Source organism: Myxocyprinus asiaticus, chromosome 30, assembly GCF_019703515.2.
Source record: "Myxocyprinus asiaticus isolate MX2 ecotype Aquarium Trade chromosome 30, UBuf_Myxa_2, whole genome shotgun sequence".
Lineage (NCBI taxonomy): Eukaryota > Metazoa > Chordata > Actinopteri > Cypriniformes > Catostomidae > Myxocyprinus > Myxocyprinus asiaticus.
This window is the reverse complement of record NC_059373.1, coordinates 12,669,791-12,697,125: the sequence shown is the minus strand read 5'-3', so window position 1 is coordinate 12,697,125 and position 27,335 is coordinate 12,669,791. Positions and strand designations below refer to the sequence as shown.

Genomic DNA, 27,335 nt, shown 5'->3' with positions numbered 1-27,335 from the left:
CCCTCCCAGGTGTGCAGCATCATGACCCGGCCCCACCCTCTTCCCAGCCACAGTCATTAATTTTTTATTGTTTGTCACCGATAACACTCTCTTGAGTCTTGATATATAGCTGGCATAAAAATATTATTGCTGTTATAAAAGTCTCAATAGACACATTATTGTTCAGTGAGATGATGCTGATGATATGTTTTTCTGAAGCCACTGACTCTACTCTGTCTATCACTTTTGCCAGACATAGTGTTCAGTTTCCGCACCACGTATGTGAGTAAGTCGGGACAGGTGATCTTCGATGCTCGGCAGATCTGCATCCACTACATGACCACCTGGTTCATCATCGATCTGGTCGCCGCTTTGCCCTTTGATCTCCTTTATGCTTTCAAAGTCAGCGTGGTGAGTAATGCATATATTTAAAAAATGCATAACTAATGCATAAAAAATCTACAGGAACACATTTTCACAGCTTTGAAATGTATTACATTTATATCCTTGCTGAAGAAAAAAAAACAGCTTAAACCAGCCTAAGTGGGTTTGCTGGCCTAGCTGGTCTCCCAGCCAGACCAAGCTGGTGTTTAGCTGATCTAGCTGGTCTTCCAGGCTGTCCAATCTGGTTTTTAGATGGATGGCCAGCTGGTATACCATCCTGACCAGCTGACAAGTGCCTAAAACCCCTCTAAACCCATCAAAACAGACCAGCTTGACCATCTTGGCCAGGCTGGGATACCAGCTCACCACCTTTTACTATTTTAAGTTTTTCTTTGCTTCAGTGATATAAAATTGCTGATAAGCAGACATACCTACTGTAGAATCTGAACCTGCAGATCTTTCAGAATACATTTACAAAATGTATTAGCTAATACTTTCAGCTACCAAAGTGTTGTAGCATTCTCAGTTGTGTAAAAAACAGTCTAGCCATCTTAAATTCATTCCACTGATTTCTGAAAATATTCCCTTAAATCAGCGTAGAAAGAGTCTGCAGATTCCTCCTCTACCTGCAGATCAGTCACAAATGAGCATGGAATTTTTAGGTATTCTTTTTTAGCCCCTCCAGAGCTTTGTATTTAGTTAAATTAATTCTACGTCTAAAACAAATTGTTGAGTAGTGACACCCTGCTGAGCTGAAGCTGGGTGACCCTGCGTGGGTAGACCGTGAAGTCCTTTTGATAACATCATGGATGTAAAACTTTTAAAGAGTGATCCTGGGTTCAGGTACAAATAAAGATGTATAACAGGCACGGAAATTGGCTGACACTACCTCTGTCGTCTCCTCTACAAAAGCAAAGGGTCACAGATCTCACTGGTTTAATTTAGAGCAAAAGACAGTCAGCTTTTCTGGCCAATCCAGACTGGCGGAATCGATCAGTGCCACATGGACACACACACACACACACACACACACGTACAGTAATGAACCCCTGCATCCCTCTATATGGCATAACACAATGAAAGAGTGCTTGAAATCCATTGAGGCTTATTAAGAGGGGGACAGTGAGAGCCAGGCAGAGAGAAATACAGTGTGCACTCTGTTGCTGTGAGACAGGGCTTGTTGTATCTGAGATGTTCCCTTAAATCTGCTCCAATTACAGATTTCACCTCTGCTCCTCTGGTTTCCCTTCACATCTGCCCTCCAGCTGCAGTGTGTACACATGTATGGACACAAACCCACAAAAAAGCTTTCCTTTTCCTTTCCTTCCTTTCCTTTCCTTTCCCTTCCTTCACTCTTTCATTCATTCCTTCCTTCCTTTTGCTTTCTGCCCTTCACCTCTCTTAGCTTACCATTCCTTTCTAATTGCTTCAGCTCTCCCTACCTCTGTTCACACTTCCTTCCTTCCTTCCTTCCTTCCTTTCTCTTTCCTTTTATTCTTCCTTCATCTCTCCCTGCCTCTGTCCTTCCTTCCTTCCTTCCCCCTTGCTTTGTTTTTCCTTTCCATTTCTTCCGTCATCTCTCCACCTGTCCCTTCCTTCCTTCTACATTCCTTCAATTTTTTCTTCTTTCCTTTCCTTCCTTCATCTCTCCTAGCCTCTGTCCTTTCTTTCTTCCTTCTACATACCTTCCTTCATTTCTTTTTTCCTTTCTCCTTTCTTCCCATTCCTTAACAACATTGTTAGCACCCTTACAAAAAAAAATAATTGCAGTTTTTTAACTGTAGTACAAGTGAGGTAAATTGGAAACAGTATTACTGCAGTACTGGAAACTGCAGGAACACTGCGTCCAAATTACCACATGTAAGGAAGTTTGTAGACAGGGAACAGGAGGACATGGGAAATGTGGGGTTGAAACTCAAGGAAAGACTTTAATTTCAATAAACTCAAAATGGCTTTACAGCTTAACACTTAGGCACAGCACTTTTCAGTCTGTCAGTCTGGAACTCTCTCTCCCCGGTCTCTGGCATGGTCGCTCTTTATCGTTCTATCCACTGCTTACTGCAACTAGAAACAGGTGTTAGACATTATCAGACTCAGGTGTGTGCACCCTTGCTGCTTTCTCTCTCTCCAGACAGACGCTCGACCACGTCCCCGCTGCCACATATCCCCACCACCCTACTCAGGCCAGAAAGACATCCGGCCCATCTACCCCCCCCCCCCCATTTCTGAAAAGGGAGTCGGTGACAGCCATCTGCGCTCCCGGCCTCTGGACCACCTTGAACTTAAACAGCTGAAGAGCAAGATACCAACGGGTGATCCGTGCGTTGGTATCTTTCATGTGGTGGAGCCATTGGAGTGGGGCATGATCTGAGCAGAGAGTGAAGGCCCCCCCCAACAGGTAGTACCGGAGAGTGAGGACCGCCACTTGATGGCAAGACACTCCTTTTCAAAGGTGCTGTACTTCATCTCCCTCAATGAGAGCTTGCAGCTAATGTACAGCACGGGCACTCCTCCCCCTTCACCACCTGTGAGAGCACCACCCCCAGCCCTCTGTCTAAAGTGTCCATCTGTAACACAACAAGGAGTGAGAAATTGGGTGAATGTAAAAGCGTCCCCCCACAAAGTGCGGCTTTAACTCATGTTGACACTGCTCCATCCACTGGACCTGGTCTGGAGCTCCCTTTTTAGTGAGATAAGTCAGCGGGCTTGTGACGTCCGAATAATTAGGCACAAATCTCCTATAATAGCCAGCCAGCCCCAGGAACTGTCTCACTCCCTTTTTGGTCTTGGGTCTCGGACAGGTCGCTGTAGTTTGTCAATTTGGGGACACACCTGCCCATGGCCCAAGTAGAACCCCAGATACCGTACCTCCACCCATCCAGTCACGCACTTCTTGGGGTTTGCTGTGAGTCCCGCTCGTCCCTCAGAACTGCCCTCAGATGCTGCATGTGCTGCTGCCAATCATTACTGTAAATGATGATGTCATCAGATGGGCAGCGGCGTAAGCCAAATGCGGTCTGAGGATTTGGTCCATGAGGCGCTGAAACGTAGCCGGGGCCCCAAACAAACCAAACAGAAACATCACTGTTTTTTTGTAAACAACATTTACAGTCACAAACTGGTGTAATCCAAACGGTGTGGAGAAGGCCGTTTTTTCATGGGATATTGGTGTCAAGGGAATCTGCCAATAACACTTTGTCAAATCCAGTGTCAAATAAAATTGAGCGGTGCCCAAACGATCGAGCAACTCATCAACACGAGGCATTAGGTAGTTGTCAAATTTAGACACCGCGTTGACTTTTCTATAATCCACACAGAACTGTACAGACCCGTCGCTCTTAGGTACCAGAACAACCGGGCTGGACCAATCACTGTGCGATTCCTCTATTACCCCCATATCGAGCATTGCATCCAACTCTTCCCGAACTATTTTCTTTTGTGTTCAAGCAGTTGGTAGGGACGGCTACGTACCACTACCCCTGGCTCGGTCTCGATGTGGTGCTGGATGAGGTTTGTATGACCTGGCAGAGGGGAAAAGACGTCTGCAAATTCCTGTTGCAACTTGGCAACCTCCGTGACTTGATACGGTGAGAGGTGATCTCCACAAGTGACCAGGGTGATATGATTGGGTTTTGTATTCACCTCAGGCCCGAGCATTACCCTCTCCGGAACTACCGTAGCCACGTCACAGGGACCGCCTCCCTCCATAATTTCAGGAGGTTGAGGTGGTATATTTGACGTGCGCCCCCTCTATCAGTTCGCTTCACCTCATAATTGAGATCCACCACTCGTCGTGTGACCTCAAATGGTCCTTGCCACTTGGCGAGTCATTTGGAGCTTGATGTGGGAATTAATACAAGCACTTTGTCTCCCGGTGCAAATTCCCACAGCTGAGTTCCCCAATTATACAGTCGGCTTTGACATTCCTGAGCTTGGAGCAAATTCTCCTGTGTTAGTTGCCCCAAAGTGTGCAGTTTTGCTCTAAGATCAAAAACGTATTGAATTTCATTCTTACTGTTTGAAGGCCCCTTCTACCAAGCTTTGTGTATGACACCAAGCACGCCACGCGGGCGCCGCCCATACAGCAGCTCGAATGGGGAAAACACTGTGGAGGCTTGCGGGACCTCTCATACTGTGAATAACAGGGGATCGAGCCATTTATCCCAATTTCTAGCATCCTCGTGCACAAACTTACGAATCATATTTTTTAGTGTTTTATTAAATCGCTACACCAAGCCATCTGTTTGTGGATGGTAAACACTGGTGCGAATCAACTTAATACCCAAGAATTCGCAAAGCTTTAGGAGTGTTCGTGACATAAATGTAGTGCCTTGATCAGTGAGGATTTCTTTCGGAATCCCCACCCAGGAGATTATTTAGAAGAGTGCCTCCGCAACACTGTGTGCTGAGATGTTGCGCAGAGGTACTGCTTCCGGATATCGCGTTCATTAGTCCACCACGACTAATACAAAGCGATGTCTGCGAGCTGAACACTCTAATGGCCTGACGAGGTCCATGCCAATTCTTTCGAAGGGGACCTCGATCAGCGGAAGAGGGCACAAAGGCGCTCTTGGGGTGGCTGATGGATTCACCAGCTGACATTCACGGCATGCCGCTCACCATCTGTGAACATCCCCGCGAATGCCCGGCCAATAAAAGTGGGCCGGGCAAATTAGTCGGTTCAGTGTTTTTCTCTCCCCTAAGTGACCCGCCATTGGATTATAGTGAGCCGCCTGGAATAACATTTCCTGACGGCTCTGCGGTATTAACAGCAAGGTTGTATCCTCCTTTGTTTGAGCGTCCTGCATCACTCGATACAACCACTCTTCGATTGTCACAAAATAGGGTCGCTGACCATCAATAACTTTCACTTGGTCGAGGGCATGCCTAAGGGTTTCATCTCTTGACAGCTCTAGAGGGAAATCCCTTTCGGAAAATCCTCAAAGGACGGGAGGGGCCGAAGCCTCCCCCTCCCTCACGTCATGTTGAACCAAGCATTGGTGGATAGTGGTCTGGTTACAGCCCGTATCCAACAAGGCTTGATGAGTACTCCCCTTGACACTTACCGGTATTCTGTACACTCTGGCTCGATCGGGGAAAACATAGGGGGAGGGGAGAGAGAGTGGGAGGGCTCTTCTGCCCTTTGATATGCCAAGATCTTGTCCTCCGCCTGTTGGACGGCCTCCTCCAGCGACGCCGGGCAGTGGCACTGGATCCACTCCGCGTTCCTTTCGGTAGCCAACGGATCAGCTGCTCCAGCACCATGTGGTCAATGATTCCTTTGGTGTCGCGGTCCTCAGCCAGCAGCCACTTCCAGCAGGTGACCCGGAGCCGCTGGGTGAAGGCAAAGGGTCGGCCGTCCCCTTCCATCTCCATTGACCAGAAAAGCTGTCGGTATTGCTCCGGGCTGTGGCCGACCCACTGCAGGATGGTCTTCCTCAGGTCATCATATGCCAGGAGATTCACCGGCAATAGTTGTTGCGCCACGAGTTGAGCTTCCCCGGACACCAATGGGATAAGCCTGGCCGCCCACTGGGCACGCTCAGGATCTCGGCCGTCCTTTCAAAAAGATCCAGGAAGTCCTCGGGATCATCTTCGGGCCCCATCTTCATAAGAGCAACTGGGGGCATGGGGGTCACGGCCGGGGTTTTCTCCTGGTGTAGCACGCTCCGGATTGTGCCGGTCCTCTGCTTGAGCTCGCAGCACCTCCTGGAATCGGCGATCCTGGTCCTGGCATAGCTCAAGCAGGGCCTGATGTTGCGCCTATTGCATACTGGTGAGGGACTTGATGACTTCCACCAAGTGCGAGGACTCCATGTCGGTGTATTTCCTCCAATAACCCGGGTTTCGGCACCAGTGTAAGGAAGTTCGTAGACAGGGAACAGGAGGACATGGGAAACGTGGGGTTGAAACTCAAGGTAAGACTTTAATTTCAATAAACTCAAAATGGCTTTACAGCTTAACACTTAGGCACAGCACTTTTCAGTCTGTCCTGAACTCTCTCTCCCTGGTCTCTGGCGTGGTCGCTCTTTATCGCTCTCCCCACTGCTTACTGCAACTAGAAACAGGTGTTAGACATTATCAGACTCCGGATGGACGTGTGACCACGCCCCCGCTGCCACACCACACTTGTACTGCAGTACTGAAAACTGCAGGAATACTCTGTCCAAATTACAACACTTGTACTGCAGTACTAAAAATGTCATGGTTACTTGTGTAACCTCCATTCCCTGATGGAGGGAATGAGAAGTTGTGTCGATGTAGTGACACTAGGGGTCACTCTTGGGAGCCTGAGACACCTCTGGTCTTTGATAAAAGGCCAATGAAAATTGGCGAGTGGTATTTGAGTGGTATTTGGTATTTGCCCCTCCCAAGGGGAAGACACTGCGGAGACCACACCTCGCCCAAAGAGAGGGGGGGATATTTAAGTAGAAGAATACATCACATGGTCTTTCCAATAATGTGGAGAGTCTTCAAGGTAGATCCTACCCAACGGGGGAGGAGTTACTACAAGGGGGCTCTGCCCAAGGAAGACGCAGTTTGCCAACAGGGAAACGAATTAGCGGAAGATATATATCACATGGGGTTAGCCTTACAATGAACCGCCACATGTGGAGCACCTACCCCAGAACAGGACTCTTAGTTAGCACGTGTACTGGGCCGGCAGTGAGTCTCTCTGAAAACTCGACTGCCACAGGGCTCGGAGGAAGTCAACCAGGGAACAAAGTTTGTGAACACTACTGGGAATTAATGGCGCACATCTTCAGCTCAAAAGGAGGTGGTAGGCGCTATGTGCAAGCGATACACCCAGCCGGCTATCCCGGGCTTATCCGCTTGTATTGCGTGCCACTACCTGGGATGAAACCGGTTCCACCCGGAGGTTGTAGAACCTTGCAAAGGTGTCGGGTGTTGCCCAGCCTGCTGCTCTGCAAAGGTATGTTAGAGAGGCACCCCTGGCCTGGACCCAGGAGGCCGCTACACCCCTGGAAGAATGGGCTCGTAGCCCTACCGGGGGCGGCATGTCCTGGGCGTGATATGCCATAGTTATGGCGTCAATGAGCCAGTGGGCAATCCTCTGCTTGGAGACAGTGCTTCCTTTCCGCTGTGCACCAAAGCAGACAAAGAGCTGCTCAGAGATACTAAAGCTCTGCGTGCGATCCAAATAGATGCATAAAGCAACCAGCAACGACAGGGCTGGGTCTGCCTCCTCCTGGGGCAGTGCTTGCAGGTTCACCACCTGGTCCCTAAAAGGGGTCGTGGGAACCTTGGGCACATAGCCCGGTCAGAGTCTCAGGATCACGTGAGAGTAACCCGGACCGAACTCCAGTTTCGTTGACAGAGAACGCTTGCAGGTCTCCTACCCTCTTGATGGAAGTGAGCGCAGTCAGGAGGGCAGTCTTCAAGGAGAGTGCCTTAAGCTCGGCTGACTGCAAAGGCTCAAAGGGGTCTCTCTGTAGACCCTGAAGAACTACAGAGAGGTCCGATGAGGGAATGAGGCACGGTCTGGGGGGATTCAGCCTCCTGGCACCTCTTAGGAACCTGATGATCAGGTCGTGCTTCCCTAAGGACTTACCGTCGACTGCGTCGTGGTGTGCTGCTATGGCGGCAACGTACACCTTCAAGGTGGAAGGGGACAGCCTCCCTTCCAACCTCTCCTGCAGGAAGGAAAGCACTGATCTGACTGCGCATCTCTGGGGGTCTTCCCATCGGGAAGAACACCACTTAGCGAACAGACGCCACTTAAAGGCATACAGGCGCCTCGTAGAGGGGGCCCTAGCCTGAGTGATCGTGTCTACCACTGCAGGTCCCGTCCAGGGGCCAGACATGGAGATTCCAGAGGTCTGGTCGTGGGTGCCAGATGGTGCCCCGTCCCTGAGAAAGAAGGTCCTTCCTCAGGGGAATTCGCCGGGGGGTGCTGTCGCGAGGAGCGTGAGGTCCAAGAACCACGTCTGGGTGGGCCAGTAGGGTGCTACCAGGATGACCTGCTCCTCGTCCTCCCTGACCTTGCACAGGGTCTGTGCAAGTAGGCTCACTGGGAGGCAAACAGGTGCACCTGTGCCTGTCTGAATCAACTCCAAATCAGCTGGACCACCTGAGGGTGGAGTCTCCACTCTCCCCTGAGGGTAACCTGTCATGACAGCGCATCCACTGTGGTGTTGAGGTTGCCCGGGATGTGAGTGGCTCGCAGCAACTTGAAGTGCTGCTGACTCCAGAGGAGGAGATGGCGGGCGAGTTGTGAAATACAACGAGAGCGCAGACCGCCTTGGTGGTTGACATATGCTACCGTTGCCATGTTGTCTGTCAAAACTAACACGTGCTTGCCCTGGATCAACGGCCGAAATCTCCGCAGGGCGAGCAGAATTGCCAACAACTCTAGTCAGTTGATGTGCCAATGCAGTCGCGGGTCCGTCCACAAGCCGGCGGCTGCGTGCCCATTGCAAACAGTGCCCCAGCCTGTTTTGGAGGCATCCGTCATGACCAATGATGTGCCTGGAGACCAGTTCTAGGGGAACACCTGCCCGTAGAAATGAGAGGTCAGTCCAAGGGCTGAAAAGACGGTGACAGACCGGCGTGATGACCATGCGATGTGTCCCGCGGCACAATGCCCATTTCGGGACTTGAGTCTGATGCCAGTGCTGAAGCGTCCTCATTTGCATCAACCCGAGCGGGGTGGCCACCGCTGAGGATGCCATATGCCCCAGGAGCCTCTGAAAAAGTTTCAGTGGAACCACTGTTTTCTGTTTGAACACCTTCAAACAAGCCAACACCGACTGGGCACGCTCATTCGTGAGGCACGCTGTCAAAGAGTCCAACTCCAAACCGAGAAAAGATGCTTTGAACCGGGAGGAGCTTGCTCTTTTCCCAGTTGACCCGAAGCCCTAGTCGGCTGAGGTGTGAGAGCACCAAGTCCCTGTGTGCGCACAACATGTCCCAAGAGTGAGCTAAGATTAGCCAGTCGTCGAGATACTGTAGTTGAGAATGCGAATGGCCACCTCCCTTAGTGGGGCAAGGGCTGCCTCTGCGACCTTCGTGAAGATTCAAGGAGACAGGGACAGGCCGAAAGGGAGGACCTTGTACTGATATGCCTGACCCTCGAATGCAAACTGCAGGAAGGGCCTGTGTCAAGGAAGGATCGAGACGTTGAAGTACGCGTCCTTCAGGTCTACCACCACGAACCAATCTTGATGCCGGACGCTCGCCAGAATGCTTTTTTGTGTCCACATCTTGAATGGGAGTCTGTGTAAAGCCCGGTTCAGTACTCGCAGGTCCAAGATTGGCCGCAGCCCACCGCCTTCTTTCGGTACGATGAAGTAAGGGCTGTAATACCCCTTCTTCATCTCAGCCAGAGGGACAGGTTCTATCGATCTCCGCGCTCAAGGTAGCAGCGTTTTCGTCCTTCACCAAGGTGAAGTGGACACCGCTGAACCTGGGCAGACGCCTGGCGAACTGAATTGTGTAGCCTAGTCGGACGGTCCGGACCAGCCATCGCGACAGATTGGAAAGCGCAAGCCACACGTCCAAGTTCCGCGCAAGGGGGACCCAAGGGACAACGTCGTCGGACGTACCGGCAGGTGGGGCGGAGCTCGAGGTGCCACACCATGTCGTAGCCGTGCTGAGTCTAGCGACATCGAAGCACTTACCTGGCTCCTTGTGACCACCCCCGGAACAGCCTGGGATGGGGAAGAAAGAGGCCTGTCCTCGTGACCCGTGGAGACTGTCACATTGGGGGTGGATTTGTGCCACAGCTGGGCGCTCAGGGGCGGGAAACCGCCGCTGGATTGCCAAACCTGCCAAATAGAGTGGTGGAAGGTGGTCGTGATGACGGCCGTGCACACTGGGTACGTGACCCAGGGAACAAGGACACCGCTCTTGCTGGACTCTTGAGTACTGCAGCCACTTGGGCATGCAGCGCAATTAAATGCAAAGGTAACAAAAAGATGGAGAGGTCTGCTTACCAGCTCCAGAGCAGCGGGTTTCGTCGACCCTGGGTCGCCGTCTCAAGGGCGCTTTGAAGCCTTCCTGCGGTGGGCTCCACGCCGGGGCCGGGCCGAAGGGGCAGGCTGCGGCGGAGCCGGTGCAGTCACCGCAGGGGGACGCTCTTGGCGACGAGCAGACGGGGTGCGGGATCTTGAGCCACGCCGGACAGGATATGCCGGATAGCCTCCGTCTACTGCTCCACCATCGAGAACTGCTGGGCAAAGTCCTTGACGGTGTTGCCGAATAGGCCAGCCTGGGAGATGGGGGCAGCAAGGAACCGTGTCCTGTCGGCCTCACCCATCTCGACCAGGTTGAGCCAAAGGTGGCACTCCTGGACCGAGGTCGGTCACCGAGTGCAGTTCCTGCATCAATCCCGGGGCGGAACTACCCTCGTGCAGTTCCTTTAGCGCCTTGGCGGACTTACAGGAGAGCCATGGCATGCAGGGCGGAGGCGGCTTGTCCAGCAGCACCGTAGGCCTTGGCCGTCAGAGACGACATAAACCTACAGGCTTTGGACGGGGGCTTTGGGCCCACGCCAGGTGACGGCGCTCTGCGGGCATAGGTGCACTGCGAGCGCCTTTATCCACCGGGGGATTGCCGAATAGCCCTTGGCCACCCCACCATTGAGGGTAGTGAGGGCGGGGAAGCTGAAAAGATCGGGACCGGGCAGTAAAAAAGTGCCTCCCACGACCTTGTCAGCTCTTCATGCACTTCCGGCCCCGCCCTCCTCCACGCTACACTCCTCCCTGTGTTGCCTCAGGCTGGGGAGCCCCCGGCATGACGTACATTCCCCCCTCCTGCCGGCAGGTCATCCCCTCCTTCCTCGACCTGAAAAAAAAAAAAAAGCAGAGGGAAAGGCCAACACGGAGTGACAGCACAAGAGAGAGAGAGGAGAGAGAGAAAAAGCTCACTCACCGGTTCTCTGATTCACCGTCACGTAGTCCCCGATCAGTCCTCCACCCTCTCAGGCGGACGACAGCCGCTCCTCCCCCGGCGGACCGGAGTAAAACCTCCGATCCCCAGCGGACAGAACGCCCCTCTGATTTTCTGGTGGCACGTGGGGACACTCCTCCGCCCCTGGCAGCGACACCATCGCTCCATGCGGTCGGGGAGTCCCGTACCTCCTCGCCTCGCGGATGGCGGCCGTTCCCCGCGTCCGGGCGGTCAGGCTACACCGTCCCCCGGCGGATGGCAGCAGCACTCCCCTGGGTGGGCGGCAGTGTCGAGGACTCTACGACGGCATCCCTCCTCCCTCCCGGGTTTCGACACCAATGTAAAGGTGGTACAAGGGAAAGGAGGAGGCAAGAACCGGCTTAACAATATAAATAATATTTAATTAAATAAAAAGACACACAAACACATACAGGGCAGCTGCCCATAGTTCTCTGCCGTCTTCGGTCGCCTTTATCCCTCGCTCTCCTCATCAGGCTGATTGGGGTCCGGGCGTCCGTCATTCCGCCCAGCCCCGCCCTCCTCCGCGCTACACCACACTTGTAGTGCAGTAATGAAAACTGCAGGAATACTGTGTCCAAATTACCACACTTTTATTGCAGTACTGAAAACTGCAGGAATACTGCGTCCAAATTGCCACACTTGTACTGCAGTTCTACTGTTGTTCACTAGAACTTCACTCTGCACTCCTACACTTAATACATTTGCTGTACTTCCATAAATTCTTCAAAACTTGACCAGTGACTGCAAACACAATGCAGGTTATTAGCAATCAGCAATTTATTGACATTCAAATGTTGAAAAAGGTTTAAAAGCTTTTAAAGATGTGCCTGGCCATTAAGACACCAGAGCATCAGCAACGCAATATTTCAAATTAAACATTCACTAACAAATATAAAAGTATAAAATAAACATGAAAAAAAAATGGAAAAAGTTAAAAACATGAAAAAGTTAAAGGCATACTTTTTCACACATTATCAGATCAAGTGTCATGAACATGTGATACAGTACATGCAACGTACATGACCTCTATACTACAGTACTGTAATGTAAAGAACACCCATTATTGGCAATGTTGTTTAAAATATTTCATTGCATGATTTTTTATAGTTAATCACAGATTTTAAAAATGCTGAATTATGACTCTATACAGGTGCTGGTCATATAATTAGAATATCATCAAAAAGTTGATTTATTTCACTAATTCCATTCAAAAAGTGAAACTTGTATATTATATTCATTCATTACACACAGACTGATATATTTCAAATGTTTATTTCTTTTAATTTTGATGATTATAACTGACAACTAAGGAAAATCCCAAATTCAGTATCTCAGAAAATTAGAATATTACTTAAGACCAATACAAAGAAAGGATTTTTAGAAATCTTGGCCAACTGAAAAGTATGAACATGAAAAGTATGAGCATGTACAGCACTCAATACTTAGTTGGGGCTCCTTTTGCCTGAATTACTGCAGCAATGCGGCGTGGCATGGAGTCGATCAGTCTGTGGCACTGCTCAGGTGTTATGAGAGCCCAGGTTGCTCTGATAGTGGCCTTCAGCTCTTCTGCATTGTTGGGTCTGGCATATCGCATCTTCCTCTTCACAATACCCCATAGATTTTCTATGGGGTTAAGGTCAGGCGAGTTTGCTGGCCAATTAAGAACAGGGATACCATGGTCCTTAAACCAGATACTGGTTGCTTTGGCACTGTGTGCAGGTGCCAAGTCCTGTTGGAAAATGAAATCTGCATCTCCATAAAGTTGGTCAGCAGCAGGAAGCATGAAGCGCTCTAAAACTTCCTGGTATACGGCTGCATTGACCTTGGACCTCAGAAAACACAGTGGACCAACACCAGCAGATGACATGGCACCCCAAACCATCACTGACTGTGGAAACTTTACACTGGACCTCAAGCAACGTGGATTGTGTGCCTCTCCTCTCTTCCTCCAGACTCTGGGACCCTGATTTCCAAAGGAAATGCAAAATTTACTTTCATCAGAGAACATAACTTTGGACCACTCAGCAGCAGTCCAGTCCTTTTTGTCTTTAGCCCAGGCAAGACGCTTCAGACGCTGTCTATTGTTCAAGAGTGGCTTGACACAAGGAATGCGACAGCTGAAACCCATGTCTTGCATACGTCTGTGCGTAGTGGTTCTCCCCCACATTTTTGAATGGGTTTTGTTTCACAATCCTCTCGAGGGTGCGGTTATCCCTATTGCTTGTACACTTTTTTCTACCACATCTTTTCCTTCCCTTCGCCTCTCTATTAATGTGCTTGGACACAGAGCTCTGTGAACAGCCAGCCTCTTTTGCAATGACCTTTTGTGTCTTGCCCTCCTTGTGCAACGTATCAATGGTCATCTTTTGGACAACTGTCAAGTCAGCAGTCTTCCCCATGATTGTGTAGCGTACAGAACTAGACTGAGAGACCATTTAAAGGCCTTTGCAGGTGTTTTGAGTTAATTAGCTGATTAGAGTGTGGCACCAGGTGTCTTCAGTATTGAACCTTTTCACAATATTCTAATTTTCTGAGATACTGAATTTGGGATTTTCCTTAGTTGTCAGTTATAATCATCAAAATTAAAAGAAATAAACATTTGAAATATATCAGTCTGTGTGTAATGAATGAATATAATATACAAGTTTCACTTTTTGAATGGAATTAGTGAAATAAATCAACTTTTTGATGATATTCTAATTATATGACCAGCACCTGTATATATACACCTTATTTGTCAAGATGTATAGTAATGTGCATATGTAGAAATGTTGGAAATGATACACTTGAATATAGTTACATTCCTGCTCCACCACACTGAGTGGGAGCTCTTACGTAGAAGAAAAATAGAAAAAAAGAGGTTGCGCTAATCTAACTTTTCCTGATATTTTCCAAATTTTTTCTACTGTATGTGGTATGTGGGGCTTTTCTCTCTCTTCCTAGAGAGAGTGTGTATGTTTGATTGCTTACTGGAGAGAGAGAGAGAGAGAGAGAGAGAGAGAGAGAGAGAGAGAGAGAGAGTGAGTGCGCGCACACAGACATCACGCTGAGAAACAATGACCATCCAAATAGGGCTTTGTTTTGCTTTTAGCGCTAATACTGCCCTCATAATGATACTTCATCCAAATAGTCCAGTAAGAAAGAAGTGCAACGAGGCGCCAAGGAAACGCTGACTGCTTCACTCCACCGAGTCGTGTGAATGAGTCTTATTTTTTTATTTTCTCCCAATTTGGAATGCCCAGTTCCCACTTAGTAGGTCCTCGTGGTGGCGCGGTTACTCACCTCAATCCGGGTGGCGAAGGACAAGTCTCAGTTCCCTCCGCTTCTGAGACCATCAATCCATGCATCTTATCACATGGCTCGTTGTGCATGACACCGCGGAGACTCCGCATCTGGAGGCTCATGCTACTCTCCGCGATCCAGGCACAACTTACCATGTGCCCCATTGAGAGCGAGAACCATTAATCGCGACTACGAGGAGGTTACCCTTTGTGACTCTACCCTCCCTAGCAACCAGGCCAATTTGGTTGCTTAGGAGACCTGGCTGGAGTCACTCAGCACACCCTGGATTCAAACTCGTGACCCCAGGGGTGGTAGTCAGCATCAATACTAGCTGAGCTACCCTGGCCCCCCGTGTGAATGAGTCTTTAGTTTGCTGCGTCTTCATTGGTTTTTTTACATTAAATTACCATTAAGAGGTCCTTTCTCCATCACTTTGATGCTGTGTGTTTGTTTGTGGTGTGTGTGTCTCTCGGTTATATCGCAAAGGTTCCGCCCTATTGCAACTACTGTTTAGATCTCACACAGAATAGAACAGAATGCCAGAATCTAATGTTAAATTGGTAATTACGTTAATCATGTTTAAAAAAATAAACAGCGTGCCAAACATTGTAAATTAACCGCATACGTTAATTTCGACAGCTCTAGTTTAGAACGCTTTAGAACTGCAGTTTTGTTCAATATGAAAAATGCATTTGCAATTGAAGCTCCATTTATACTGGAGTACAGCTGTTTAGCTGCACTAAACTGCAGGTGAACTACACAAACTATAGCTGTACTGCATTGATTTGAAATTATACTTCACTGGACTGCTATTATTTTGCAATGTACTGCAGTTATACCAGTGTGGAATGCAGGTATACTTCACTGAACTGTAGTAGTATTACTACACTGATCTACAATTGTACTGTAGTGCACTATATCAGTACTGCAGTTAAAAGGCATTGTAAGTGCAGTACAGTTTGTCATTGTGCAGTACAACATTATAATACTACACAAAACTGCACTTTTTACTACATACATTGCAGTAATACTACAATCAGACTGCAGTTTAACTGCAGTTCATTTTTGTAAGGGCAGTTTAAGAGTATTCGTTTATAATCCACTTTGACACATTACCAAATAAACCTCAGTGTATGAACCCATGCTACAGCCTCACCCTCTCCACCCTCATTTTCACCCTCATGTAATTCTTAAGCAGCAGTTAAGTTCAGCCTTTCTTCTCTCCTAATAGTGTTAATGTTCTCATTTATTTTGCTTCTGAGACTATGAGCTCCTGATGTTTAATAATATTTGACTGTCAAGTGAAAGATTGCGGCTGTTACAACGTGGGTTATTATTTAGTGCTGCTGGGACATGAAGGGCCTGGTTCCCATAAGAATTGTCTGTCTTATTATAATAAGAAAAGCTGTGATGAATATTGTCTACTAGTTACTGCCTGAAGCACTGGACAAACTGATCTAATAGTGGTGTGTGGGGGTGTGTGTTTGTGTCCGTGCATGTGTTGCCAAACTGGTGGTGAGGATATGTGTAAAAGTTCATATTCGGGTCAATACAAAGTTCAATACAAGTATGATCCTATTTTATATATTTTGTTTATACTTAAAAATAAAAGCAATAGTTATGGAATATATATTCTGTAGGCTATTTAAGCTTGATCTATTGCTATAAAGCCCCTTTAATAGATATTTTACAGTAAAGGATTTTCTGTCCTGTTGAATGCCTATATAGAAAAAAACTTTCAGATTTGCTTAAATTATGGCATTAATATTTCTCACTGGCCATGAATTTTTATTTTTCATTGTCAGCAAATGCTCAACAGTTAATGCCTTCTCGTCTCTGCCAGGTGTCAGTGGTCCACCTGCTGAAGACTGTACGCTTGCTGAGACTCCTACGTCTTCTGCAGAAGATGGACCGCTACTCCCAGCACAGCACGGTGGTGCTGACCCTGCTCATGTCCATGTTTGCCCTGCTGGCTCACTGGATGGCCTGCATCTGGTACATCATCGGCAAGAAGGAGGTGGAGAGCAACACAGACAACTGGGATATAGGTGAAATAGCTATTTATGTGAACATTCACACAGGCTCTCATATCTCATACACATTCGTGCACACCTACATTTATACTCTGGCCCCAAAGTGTTTGGACATTAAAGTCCAAATACTGAAATGTGTTTGGACTGAAAACAAAAATGTTTGAATGTCATTGTGTTAGATAAGAAAAGTATTAAATAAAGTGGCATCTGCATACTGTACAAATGATGCTAGAGCTTTTCTCAGAATTACCTTTGCTTTTCTGAGCCATTTTTCCTTTTACTTTAAACCAAATGGTCATTTTAGTGAATGAGTGAAGTCTTCATATTGGTCTTCAGATTTGATAACCACAAAGTGTCCAAATACCTTTTGTCTTTATTTTTAGCATTATATCTGTTTTTTTTTTTTATTTAAAACCTAGAAACCTCTTTTTGTGAAATGTTTACTTGAAAAGCGTACTTGCACTTTCTTTCTTTAAAATAAATGCCACTTGGTTTGATAGTTTGTTATCTAATCCAATGGCATTCATACATTTTCATGTGTGGCTTAAGTGTCCAAACTTTACTTTTGGGGCCACTTTATTTCTGTACACATGTACTGTATACTGGAACAGACATGCACTATATCTACCAACATCCAGAACACAACATATTGTAACGATGCTGCTGCTGAGCGATGAGGAAATCGAAGAGATGAAGAACCCAAGTGCAATTTTATTTACAAATGTGAAATCCAAAAAACCCTAACTATAAACGTGAAACATAAACATGAACTTGAATAGACTTGACTAAAACTTGACTTGAAATAAACCTGACTTGACATGTAACCAACATTACCAAACATAATACCTGACAAGGGACAATGGAAAACATGAGGGTTTAAATACTAGACATGGGAGAACACATGACAAAGATGACCAATGAAAAACAGAACTCTAAACAAGATAATTAAACAATGAACCAATGAAAACCAGACACATGAACATGGAGGTAAAACAGGATATCACATGACTAGGGAACACATGACATGAAACAGGAACTAGAATACAAAATAAAAGACATGATATACATGAACACACACATTAAACATTACACATATGCTAGTCAGTAACTTGTTCTTTCAGCATATGAAACAAGACAAGCTGCTAAAAAGGCAAGACATAACTTGTCTTTTCGACAGGGACATACATTATGACAAATACACTGAAAAAACAAACATCCAAAACAGACATCCATCTTCACCTAAAAATGGAAGAGTCCCTGAACTGCGATTTCACAAGACTCAGTGTCTCTGGACTGTAATCGCAGTGTAATTTGTTGTGATTGATTCCTAATGCAACAGTTCATGAAATATCAGCTTGGAATGGATTTGTTAAAATTGCATGATAGACATAATATGGATAGATTGAATTTTTTGCATTCTGAGCTGAAAAAAAGACAAAGAGAGACTGATTAGAGAGTGATTAGACATTAGTGATAGTATACCCAAAATGAAAATTCAAGTCATAATTTACGCAACAGTATGTTGTTCCAAACCCATATGACTTTCTTTCCTCTATAGAACACAAAAGCAGATATTAGGCAGAATGTTAGCCTCAGTCTCAATTCAATTTCATTACATCCTTTTTCAATTCAATAAAAGTGAATGGTGACAAAGGATAACACTCTGCCTATCATCTCATTTTCTGTTCTATGGAAGAAAGAAAAGTCATTCGGATTTGGTGAGTAAATGATGAAATAATTATAGTGTTTGTTGAACTATCCCTTTAAACAACAAAAAGCTGAATGTACAGTTGTAGAGAAGAGATAAGGCAGACACTGTGTTGGACAGTGATGGACAGTGATAGTGGAAGATAGCAAGGATAAGAAGAATGCACGAGACAACAGGCAGCCGAGTGAGCAAGACAAAGTGAAAAATTAGTGAAGAGAGAACCCAGCAACAGACCAGTCACCCAAACGGTGTGCTGCAGGCCTCTCTCTCCCTTTAATCTGTAGGAGGGACTGTAATTAGGACCACTGTGTTGCTCTATGGTCCATAATGATGGGCTGCTGCAGAAGTACCAGCTTTTCCACCACCTGGCCCCTGATCAGTATTGATGGAAAGCTGTTTTTCCCCTCGGCATCTGACCACTGACCCCAGGCCTGCTCTGACTGGCAATTACTATAGCAACACAGGGCTGGAATCTCCTTGCTGGTACTCTGATTTAGATGTTGTAGAATGATGGGTTCTTCCTTATCAGCAAACGCAAGGTTTTTCTCTTTGGAATGGTTAAAAACAATTGTAATTGACAATTTGCTGTTAGTGAAGAAATGTCTTGGTGAGATTGGATCACAAGATATGCTTTTCTGTCTTTCATGTACCCAAGTTCACTTAGACCACACTTACAAAAAAGCTTGATAGCCCCTGGTCACTGTTTGCTTTCACTGTATGCAAAAGAGCAGCGTAAACATTCTGCAAAATATCTCCTTTTGTGTTCCATGGAAGAAAAAATGTCTTGCTGGTTTGAAACAACATGAGAGTGGGTAAATTATGACAGAATTTTCCTTTTTTAGGGTGAACTATCCCTTTGTGTTATGTCATTGTTGCAATCCAAGAGAAATGTCCACCATATGGACACTGATACACAAACACACATATAGTGGGAGATTTTTAGTTACCTTTCAATCTTTCTTTTTCTCCCTCTGTCAGGCTGGCTGCATGAGCTTGGGAAGCGGTTAGAATCTCCATATGAGGGGGTGGGTACGGGTGTGGTCAACGGAACTGTGAGCAATGGACCGTCTTTACGGAGCATCTACATTGCCGCTTTGTACTTCACCCTCAGCAGCCTGACCAGCGTGGGCTTTGGAAACGTCTCTGCAAACACAGATGCCGAGAAGATCTTCTCCATCTGCACCATGCTCATTGGAGGTGTGTACATGCAGACAGGTTATGTTCATGGGTATGACATATTTAAACCAATTTTATGGTCCAAAAACTTTAATTTGTGTGTGTATGTGTTTTGCTCATTGAAAACCAAAAATGAGGTTGCATCTTTGTTTGGTTGTACAAGACAAATTATTAAAATAAAAGAATTTCCATGGCTATAAATGAGGTACGCAGCAGCTGTACAGTAAAAGTAAATGAAGATATGGACAATACACAACATAGGCCTACAATAAACATTCATATGGGCCTAACTGTGCATATGTGTTTATGTATGATTGTATGTTGTGAAATGGGATGATATGAGTCACACCAGCTGCTCACACACAAAATTCATGACCTTTATATTGTGAAATGTCACCCTGCACCATGGGGCACTTCTGTCTCCTTCCCAGTCATACAATAATACCCAATAACACACACCAACATGTATGTACACATTCAATCACCACCTGTTTATCATCAATAGAGTTCATAGACAGAACATGATCCTTTAAAATATATACACAAAGTGCATCATTACGACAATGGGAGGAGCAATGATCACCTATGTCCATTACGTCACGATTAATTTAAGACAAGAAAACCATCAGTCACATTATCAACTACAGCACAAAAAAAAAAAAAAAAAAAAAACCCAAAAAAACAATTAAGCAATTGATTTTTTTTAAAGTCAAGAAGTGTACTTTATTTATTTATTTATTTATAAGGGACAGTACACATTAACTAACATCACCTTGTGATATAAATGGGCTAGATTTAGCAAAATGTATATACGTATATATATATATATATATATATATATATATATATATATATATATATATATATATATATATATATATATATATATTGTATTTAAAAAGAAAAAATGAACTGAAATACAGTAGAGGCTAAGGTTAAATGAAAACACAAACAGGGCATTAGCCTACACACATGCCTCAACACATTCTTAATACATGCTTATATTATTCACAGCATTTTATACATTTACACCGATCAGCCACAACATTAAAACCATCTGCATAATATTGTGTAGATCTCCCTCGTGCCGCCAAATCAGCACCAACCCGCATCTCAGTATAGCATTCTGAGATGATATTCTTCTCAACACAATTGTACAGAGTGGTTATCTGAGTTACTGTAGACTTTGTCAGTTCGAAGCAATCTGGCCATTCTCTGTTGACCTCTCTCATCAACAAGGCATTTCAGTCCACAGAACTGCCGCTCACTGGATGTTTTTTGTTTTTGGCACTATTCGGAGTAAATTCTAGAGACTGTTGTGCTTGAAAATCCCAGGAGATCAGGAGTTACAGAAATACTCAAACCAGCCTGTCTGGCACCAACAATCATCCATGTGATTATCTAATCAGCCAACCATGTGGCAGCAGTGCAGTGCATAAAATCATGCAGATACAGGTCAGGAGCTTTAGTTAATATTCACATCAACCATCAGAATGGGGAAAAAATGTGATCTCGGTGATTTGGAGCGTGGCATGATTGTTGGTGCCAGACAGGCTGGTTTGAGTATTTCTGTAACTGCTGATCTCCTGAGATTTTCACAGAATGCTATTCTGAGATGCGGGTTGGCACTGTTTTGGCGGCACGAGGGGGACCTACACAATATGGTTTAATGTTGTAGCTGATCGGTGTAAGTACTTGCTCAAACCACTCAAAGCATTTTATGCATTTAACACATGCTTAAACAGTCACAATATTTTAATTATTTTTAACCAGGCTCTAAGGACATGTATTGCAGTTTAAAACCATAGAATTCTCATTACACATGTTCTCATTACACATATTTTCCACATATAACATGTATTACTCTTATTCACTAAACTGAAAAACACTCTGGGCTATAAATCATTAAATGAGATTAATTCTGAATTTACATACCCAGTTCTCGCATGTGCACAACGTGGTCAAACTCCACACATGCAATATGCATCCTTCAAAAATAACCCATAACAAACACTCAATTTTAACATACAGCTCTTCTGAACACATATTTAATGTGATTTATGAGCATTTTTTGTAACATTTTATATTTACCCAAAGAATTCTCAAACCATGAACAAAACCGGGAGCTCTCTTGACAACGTATCTTCTTACGTCTCTAACACAAGAGAGAGAGATGGAAATTGTCACAAAACTCCAGTTTTTAAAGGGGCCATGTCCAATTTATGACAAAAGTTAAATTACATGAAATTTCAGTAAGAAATTAAAAAGAAATTAAGCATTTTATCCAAAATACATTTTTACAAACACTGAATTAAAGGAATTTTCTGAGTTCAATACAAGTTAAGCTCAATCGACAGCATTTGTAGCATAATATTGATTACCACAAAAATTAAATTCGACCCTCCTTTTCTTTAAAAAAAAAAACAAAAAAAATCTTAGTTCCAGTGAGGCACTTACAATGGAAGTCAATGGGGGCCAATTTTTTATGTTAAAATACTTCGTTTTTCAAAGTACGTATATCCACAAGACATAAACAATATGTGTGTTAACATAATGTTAGTGTGAGAAAATCATTTACTAATCTTTTCTGGGTAAAGTTATAGCCAATTTTACATTTTCGTTGCCATGACGATGTAATGTAAAAAATAAAAAAAAAATAATATCCTAAAACGTCTGTAACATTGACGATTTAAACAACTTTACAGCTCAAATAATACATGACTTTTAACAGAAAAATTAATGCAAGTGCTTTTATAAAATTATAAGCTTCAAATGTCCCATTTAAACCCAAAAAAATTGGCCCCCACTTCCATTGTAAGTGCCTAAACAACATCAAAGCAGTCCCAACCAGCTAGACTAAGCAATACTGGCTCATCCAATGGCGTGAACAGGTTTGGGGAGTGACGGAATACGTGTAACGGGATTACGTATTTAAAATACAAAATATAAGTAACTGTATTCCACTACAGTTACAATTTAAATCATTGGTAATTAGAATACAGTTACATTCAAAAAGTATTTTGATTACTGAAGAGATTACTTTGCATTTTATTGTCATTTGTTTCATTTAATATTTAGTCCTTTCAGATGGAAAACATTTATACATATAAATGATGCGATCCAAAGTGCATTTGAACAGCGGTGAAACACTTTCTTATGATGTGTTACATTCATACGAGCAGACAGAGAAGTAAGTTTGAAGTAAGTTTGGAGCAGAAGAAATAGAAATAATCCTTGTGTAAATTGTCAGCTTTACGCTAAGCTAAAATGCTATTTCTAGCCATTTTACATACACATGTTACCAGGCACGATCATATTTGTTTATCAAGAAAATTCACATTGGATCATAATTTCTTTTTTTCTAGAAGGACCTTTGATATTAGGGCAAAAATCATATTCTTGATAATAATTTTTGTATTGTTTTCCTGTAAAAATATCTAAAAATCCTTAAAACAAGATCAATTTGATTTACCTTGTTTTAGAAACAACACTGCATAAAATATTTACGTTTTTCAGAGAATGTATTTTTAACATGTGTATTTTGTCTTATTGTACTGGCAGAGTTTTCATAGTCAAAACAAGTGAAAAAATTACAAATTACATTTTACAGCATGTATTCTGTAATCTGTAGTGGAATACATTTCAAAAGTAACCCTCCCAACCCTGGGCGTGAGTTTGGATTGGGACTACCTGTTTATCTGACCAATGGTACACAGAGAAAGTGTTTGGAAAACCTGCTTAAAACCAGTCACTATTTCTGCATTTCTTTTTGGTGACAGTAGTGGTACAGCAATTACACACTTTTATATTTCAAAGAAAACACCATAACTTGTTAGGTCTTAAGTCACTTGAAAGTGTATTCCAGTCATGGCTTGCTCTGAAAGCAAAATCTAAGTGTACAGTATGTTCAAGTATATGTGAGTGCATTCAAGTAATAGTGTGTGTCTTTGGCAGCATTGATGCACGCTCTAGTCTTCGGCAACGTGACGGCCATCATCCAACGCATGTACTCACGCTGGTCCTCATACCACACGCGCACTAAAGACCTGAAGGATTTCATCCGTGTGCACCACCTGCCCCAGAGCCTCAAACAGCGCATGCTGGAGTACTTCCAGACCACCTGGTCCGTCAATAACGGCATTGACTCCAATGAGGTACTGTAATCCCCACGCATCGGAGAGTATTACACAGCAGGACTGATTCATGAGACGATGCGGAATTCCTTGCAGCTGGACCGCGTGAGCCGAGCCAGCTTTACAAGCATGCTATGTGCTTTCCTATTGCACTCTACTGTTGCATATAATGTTACATATTGGTGTATACAGAACAAGTAGATTGATTTTGTTACATCAAACCAGTGGTTCTCAAATGGTTGTGCAATATGGCTCAATTTATTGTACGAAAACCACTGTATTAAACTTTCAACCATTTCAGACCTTAATCAACACTTTTACTTCTATTAATTCATGGCAAGAAATCACTTCCTAGAAGTGGATAACTTTGCTATACATATGTAATAACAGCTTAATAACATACTACAGCCTCAAGGAAAGAAATTGCAAAGACAAGTGCAGTTTAGATAGACAGTTAGACACTTGGGGAGGGGATAGTTTTCTGTGCTCTATCCTTGAGCCCGGGACTTTATTACAGAGAGAGTGGGAAAAAATATGATGGAATCTAAATCATAGATTTATGAATAATAGATGTATAGGCTGATGTCCAGAGAGCAGCAGACAGCGAGGGAGAGAAACGGAGGAGATGCGTGTGCCGTGAGTGAAGGGAAGAGTGACAGATGCCATTCAGTCAGGCTGAAGGATGGTTGCATAAGGATGGATGAACAGAGCAGATGAAGGGTAGCAGAGGGGAATGATGAGACACGACGAGAATGCTTTCAGTCTCTTTTTAGGGTAAACACTCATGAAAGGACTTGCTTAATAAGTTTAATGCACGTTTAATGAATTAAATATGCTGTTATATTAATACACAAAGAAAAATAATGGGTACACAGAGGATTTCTTTGTCTCTAATAAATTTTTCACAATATATATAAATGCTAACCTCAAATTTATTTTCTGTCTTTTTCTTTTTTTTTTACTTTTTCTTTTCATTTTTCATTTTCCTTTTCTCTGTCTTTTTTACTTGACTTTTCCTTTTCTTCCCTCATTTTCTTCACTCCTCTTTTTTTAAGGTTTGCCCTTTTTTCTATTCATTTTTCTTTTCTGTTTTTACTTCCCTGTTTTCTGCTCCTTTTCCCTTTCTTTTTCTTTCCATCCCTTTCAACTCTTTCCAGCTCTTGAAGGACTTTCCTGATGAGTTGCATTCGGACATCGCAATGCATCTGAATAAAGAAATCCTTGAGCTGTCAGTCTTCTCCTCTCTGAGTCATGGGTGTCTCCGCTCTCTCTCCCTGCACATTAAGATGTCGTTCTGTGCACCGGGCGAGTATCTGCTGCGGCAGGGAGATGCTCTGCAGGCCCTTTTTTTTGTCTGCTCTGGATCTATGGAGGTGCTGAAGGACAGCATGGTGCTAGCCATCCTCGGTCAGTTGAAACAAACTCAAACTACACAAAAACTGAAATACGCAAATTACGCACAATAACACAAACTGTTTTTAGCTATATAAAAAAACAACTCTGGCTAAATCCTGCATTTAAAAATGTTCATTTTTTCATGTTGGTCTATTGGTCATTTTGCTAGATTTTACTTTATAAAATTGCGTTCTATTGGAACTTAAATATAGTTGATCAAAAACAGGTGCTTTTAGTAAGTAGAAACTAAAATAAAATAGAAAATAAAGAAATCAGTAAACACACAAAAATATGAAGGACTGTAAAGTGTGTAGTAGGATATTGAGAAAATACATCATATTGTGCAAAATTAGCTGCCTTAAATAAGTATTGTAGCCGGCCTTACAGGTCTATGTAATTCAATGTATTCAATAAATGAATAGATATACAGGTACATGTGCTAATGATGAATGAATGTGCATGTGCATAATTGATGAATCCATGTACATGAATGAATAGATATTATGAAAAGATCTTTGCATGAATGAACAGAACTATGAATAAAAAGAAATGTAGGCAACATTTTCTTAGGATAAAATTGGAACATTTCAGATTATTGTCCTGATTGCAACAGGTACTGTAGGAAGGATCTGCAAATTTGTGAATGTTCTTTTGTGAAAATTCTGATGGGGGAAAGACTCCTGTCAATTTTCATTGTCATCAGATTTTCTGATGCTGGTTACACAGCTTTAAAAAATCTCAACTTTCATTAAGGCAAGAAATACATAGCCTCTCATTGAGGGAAGACTCAAATACATGAAGTCTGGTTCAGGGGCCATGTGTTTCTGAAGTACAGTAGCCAACACAAGCTGCACTCTCTGATTGGTCACTCTCTCTGAGACTTCACACACACAGCAGGCTCATAGGATAGAGAACCAAATGTGTGAAAAAATTTAATCCCGCTCATCCTGTTAGGTCCTGCCTGTGTGTGTATATGTGCATGTACTGTATGTGTATGTGTATGTGTATATGTATGTGTTTGTGTTTGTGTTTGTGTTATTATCACTTTAAGAATTCTGACAGGGAAAAAACACACACTGTGTCTTTCTCATCTTTCCCTTACTCATGTCACTCTATCCTGCTGACAAAGGAAGGTCTCTGTGACATTGAGTTCTCAGTGAAGCTTTAGTTGTGCTAGTTTGTGTGTATACATGCATGTGTGTGCTCTTAAATGTTTTCGTGCTTCTTGGGTAGTTGACATGACATTTCAAACAGTGTCCTGCAGTGTGACAAGCTATATTCCATCTGAAAAACATTTAAACTCCTGAGACCCCCGAGTGACTGCTGTGTGGATTTTCCATTTCCCTTTCTGATTTGTAACTAGTAGCTCTTAATAAACAAGCAGAAAAAAAAAAGTTTTCCTAAACATTTATGTCCACATATGTGGACAGTGGGACTAAGTTGTAAAATTTTAAATAATAATATTTTTTCATCAAATAGTTTATTATGTGTCCAGGAGTGTTGGTTATTCATGTTTTTGAGACATTATAGACAATACAGCTGATTTTCTATGAAGCTGAATAAACAACTCTGATTAAAAGTAATGGCCAGCATCATCCATCACTGCCAACCATGTTAAAATACAATTTTGCATTATAAAATTCTGAATCAATGTACTGATTATCATTTTCCCATGTCTGCCTAACATGTTGAGTGATCCAAACATCATCTGCAGCCTGAAAGTGCAGCCAAGGGATGCTCATTTAGTGAATGACTTAACCTCCAGTGTGCTGTCTGTTTGCACTGGTCTCAGAACAGTTAGAAATGCACCTTATTTTCATCCTAACTACATATAAATCCTCTGAATGCAAAATGTTTCTGCTTTTGGATGAATACATTGATTTTCAATGTGAAAATGCACAGTAAATATAGGAATACATTTACTAATGTTAATGAATAGAACCGCATTGTACAGTGATAACAAAACTAAAGGCGAGTCACTACTCCACCACAAGTACTTTGGGAATTGGGCATTCCAAGTTGGGGAGAAAAGGGGAGAAAAAAAAATTAAGTGAAATGACCCACAGATGTGTTATAGTTGAAAATTATTCAAAATAACTAACATGTTTATTCAACTTTTGAGGGAATAAGGTCCCATTTCCACATATGTGGACTTCATCTTTATGAGCGAATGGATTTTTTAAAGCGGCATATCAAACTAAACTAGAGACGTTACTCTTTACAACCAAACAGGTTTCAATAAAAAAACTTAGAGATTTCTTACCAGAGGCACTTTTATTGGTGCTGCGCCCGTAGTAGCTGTTCATGGAAATC

The 27,335-nt window shown here is 43.8% G+C and overlaps 1 protein-coding gene across 1 annotated transcript in view; it reads left to right on the top strand.

The window, feature by feature from the left end:
* LOC127421402 (potassium voltage-gated channel subfamily H member 8-like) overlaps positions 1–27,335 on the top strand; it is a 69,701-nt gene that overhangs the window by 31,837 nt on the left and 10,529 nt on the right. Inside the window, exons 6-10 of the mRNA XM_051664430.1 lie at positions 233–390; positions 16,421–16,625; positions 19,297–19,515; positions 23,449–23,648; positions 24,785–25,034. Of these exons, the coding sequence (XP_051520390.1) occupies positions 233–390; positions 16,421–16,625; positions 19,297–19,515; positions 23,449–23,648; positions 24,785–25,034 (1,032 nt within the window). The remainder of the gene's footprint in view (positions 1–232; positions 391–16,420; positions 16,626–19,296; positions 19,516–23,448; positions 23,649–24,784; positions 25,035–27,335) is intronic.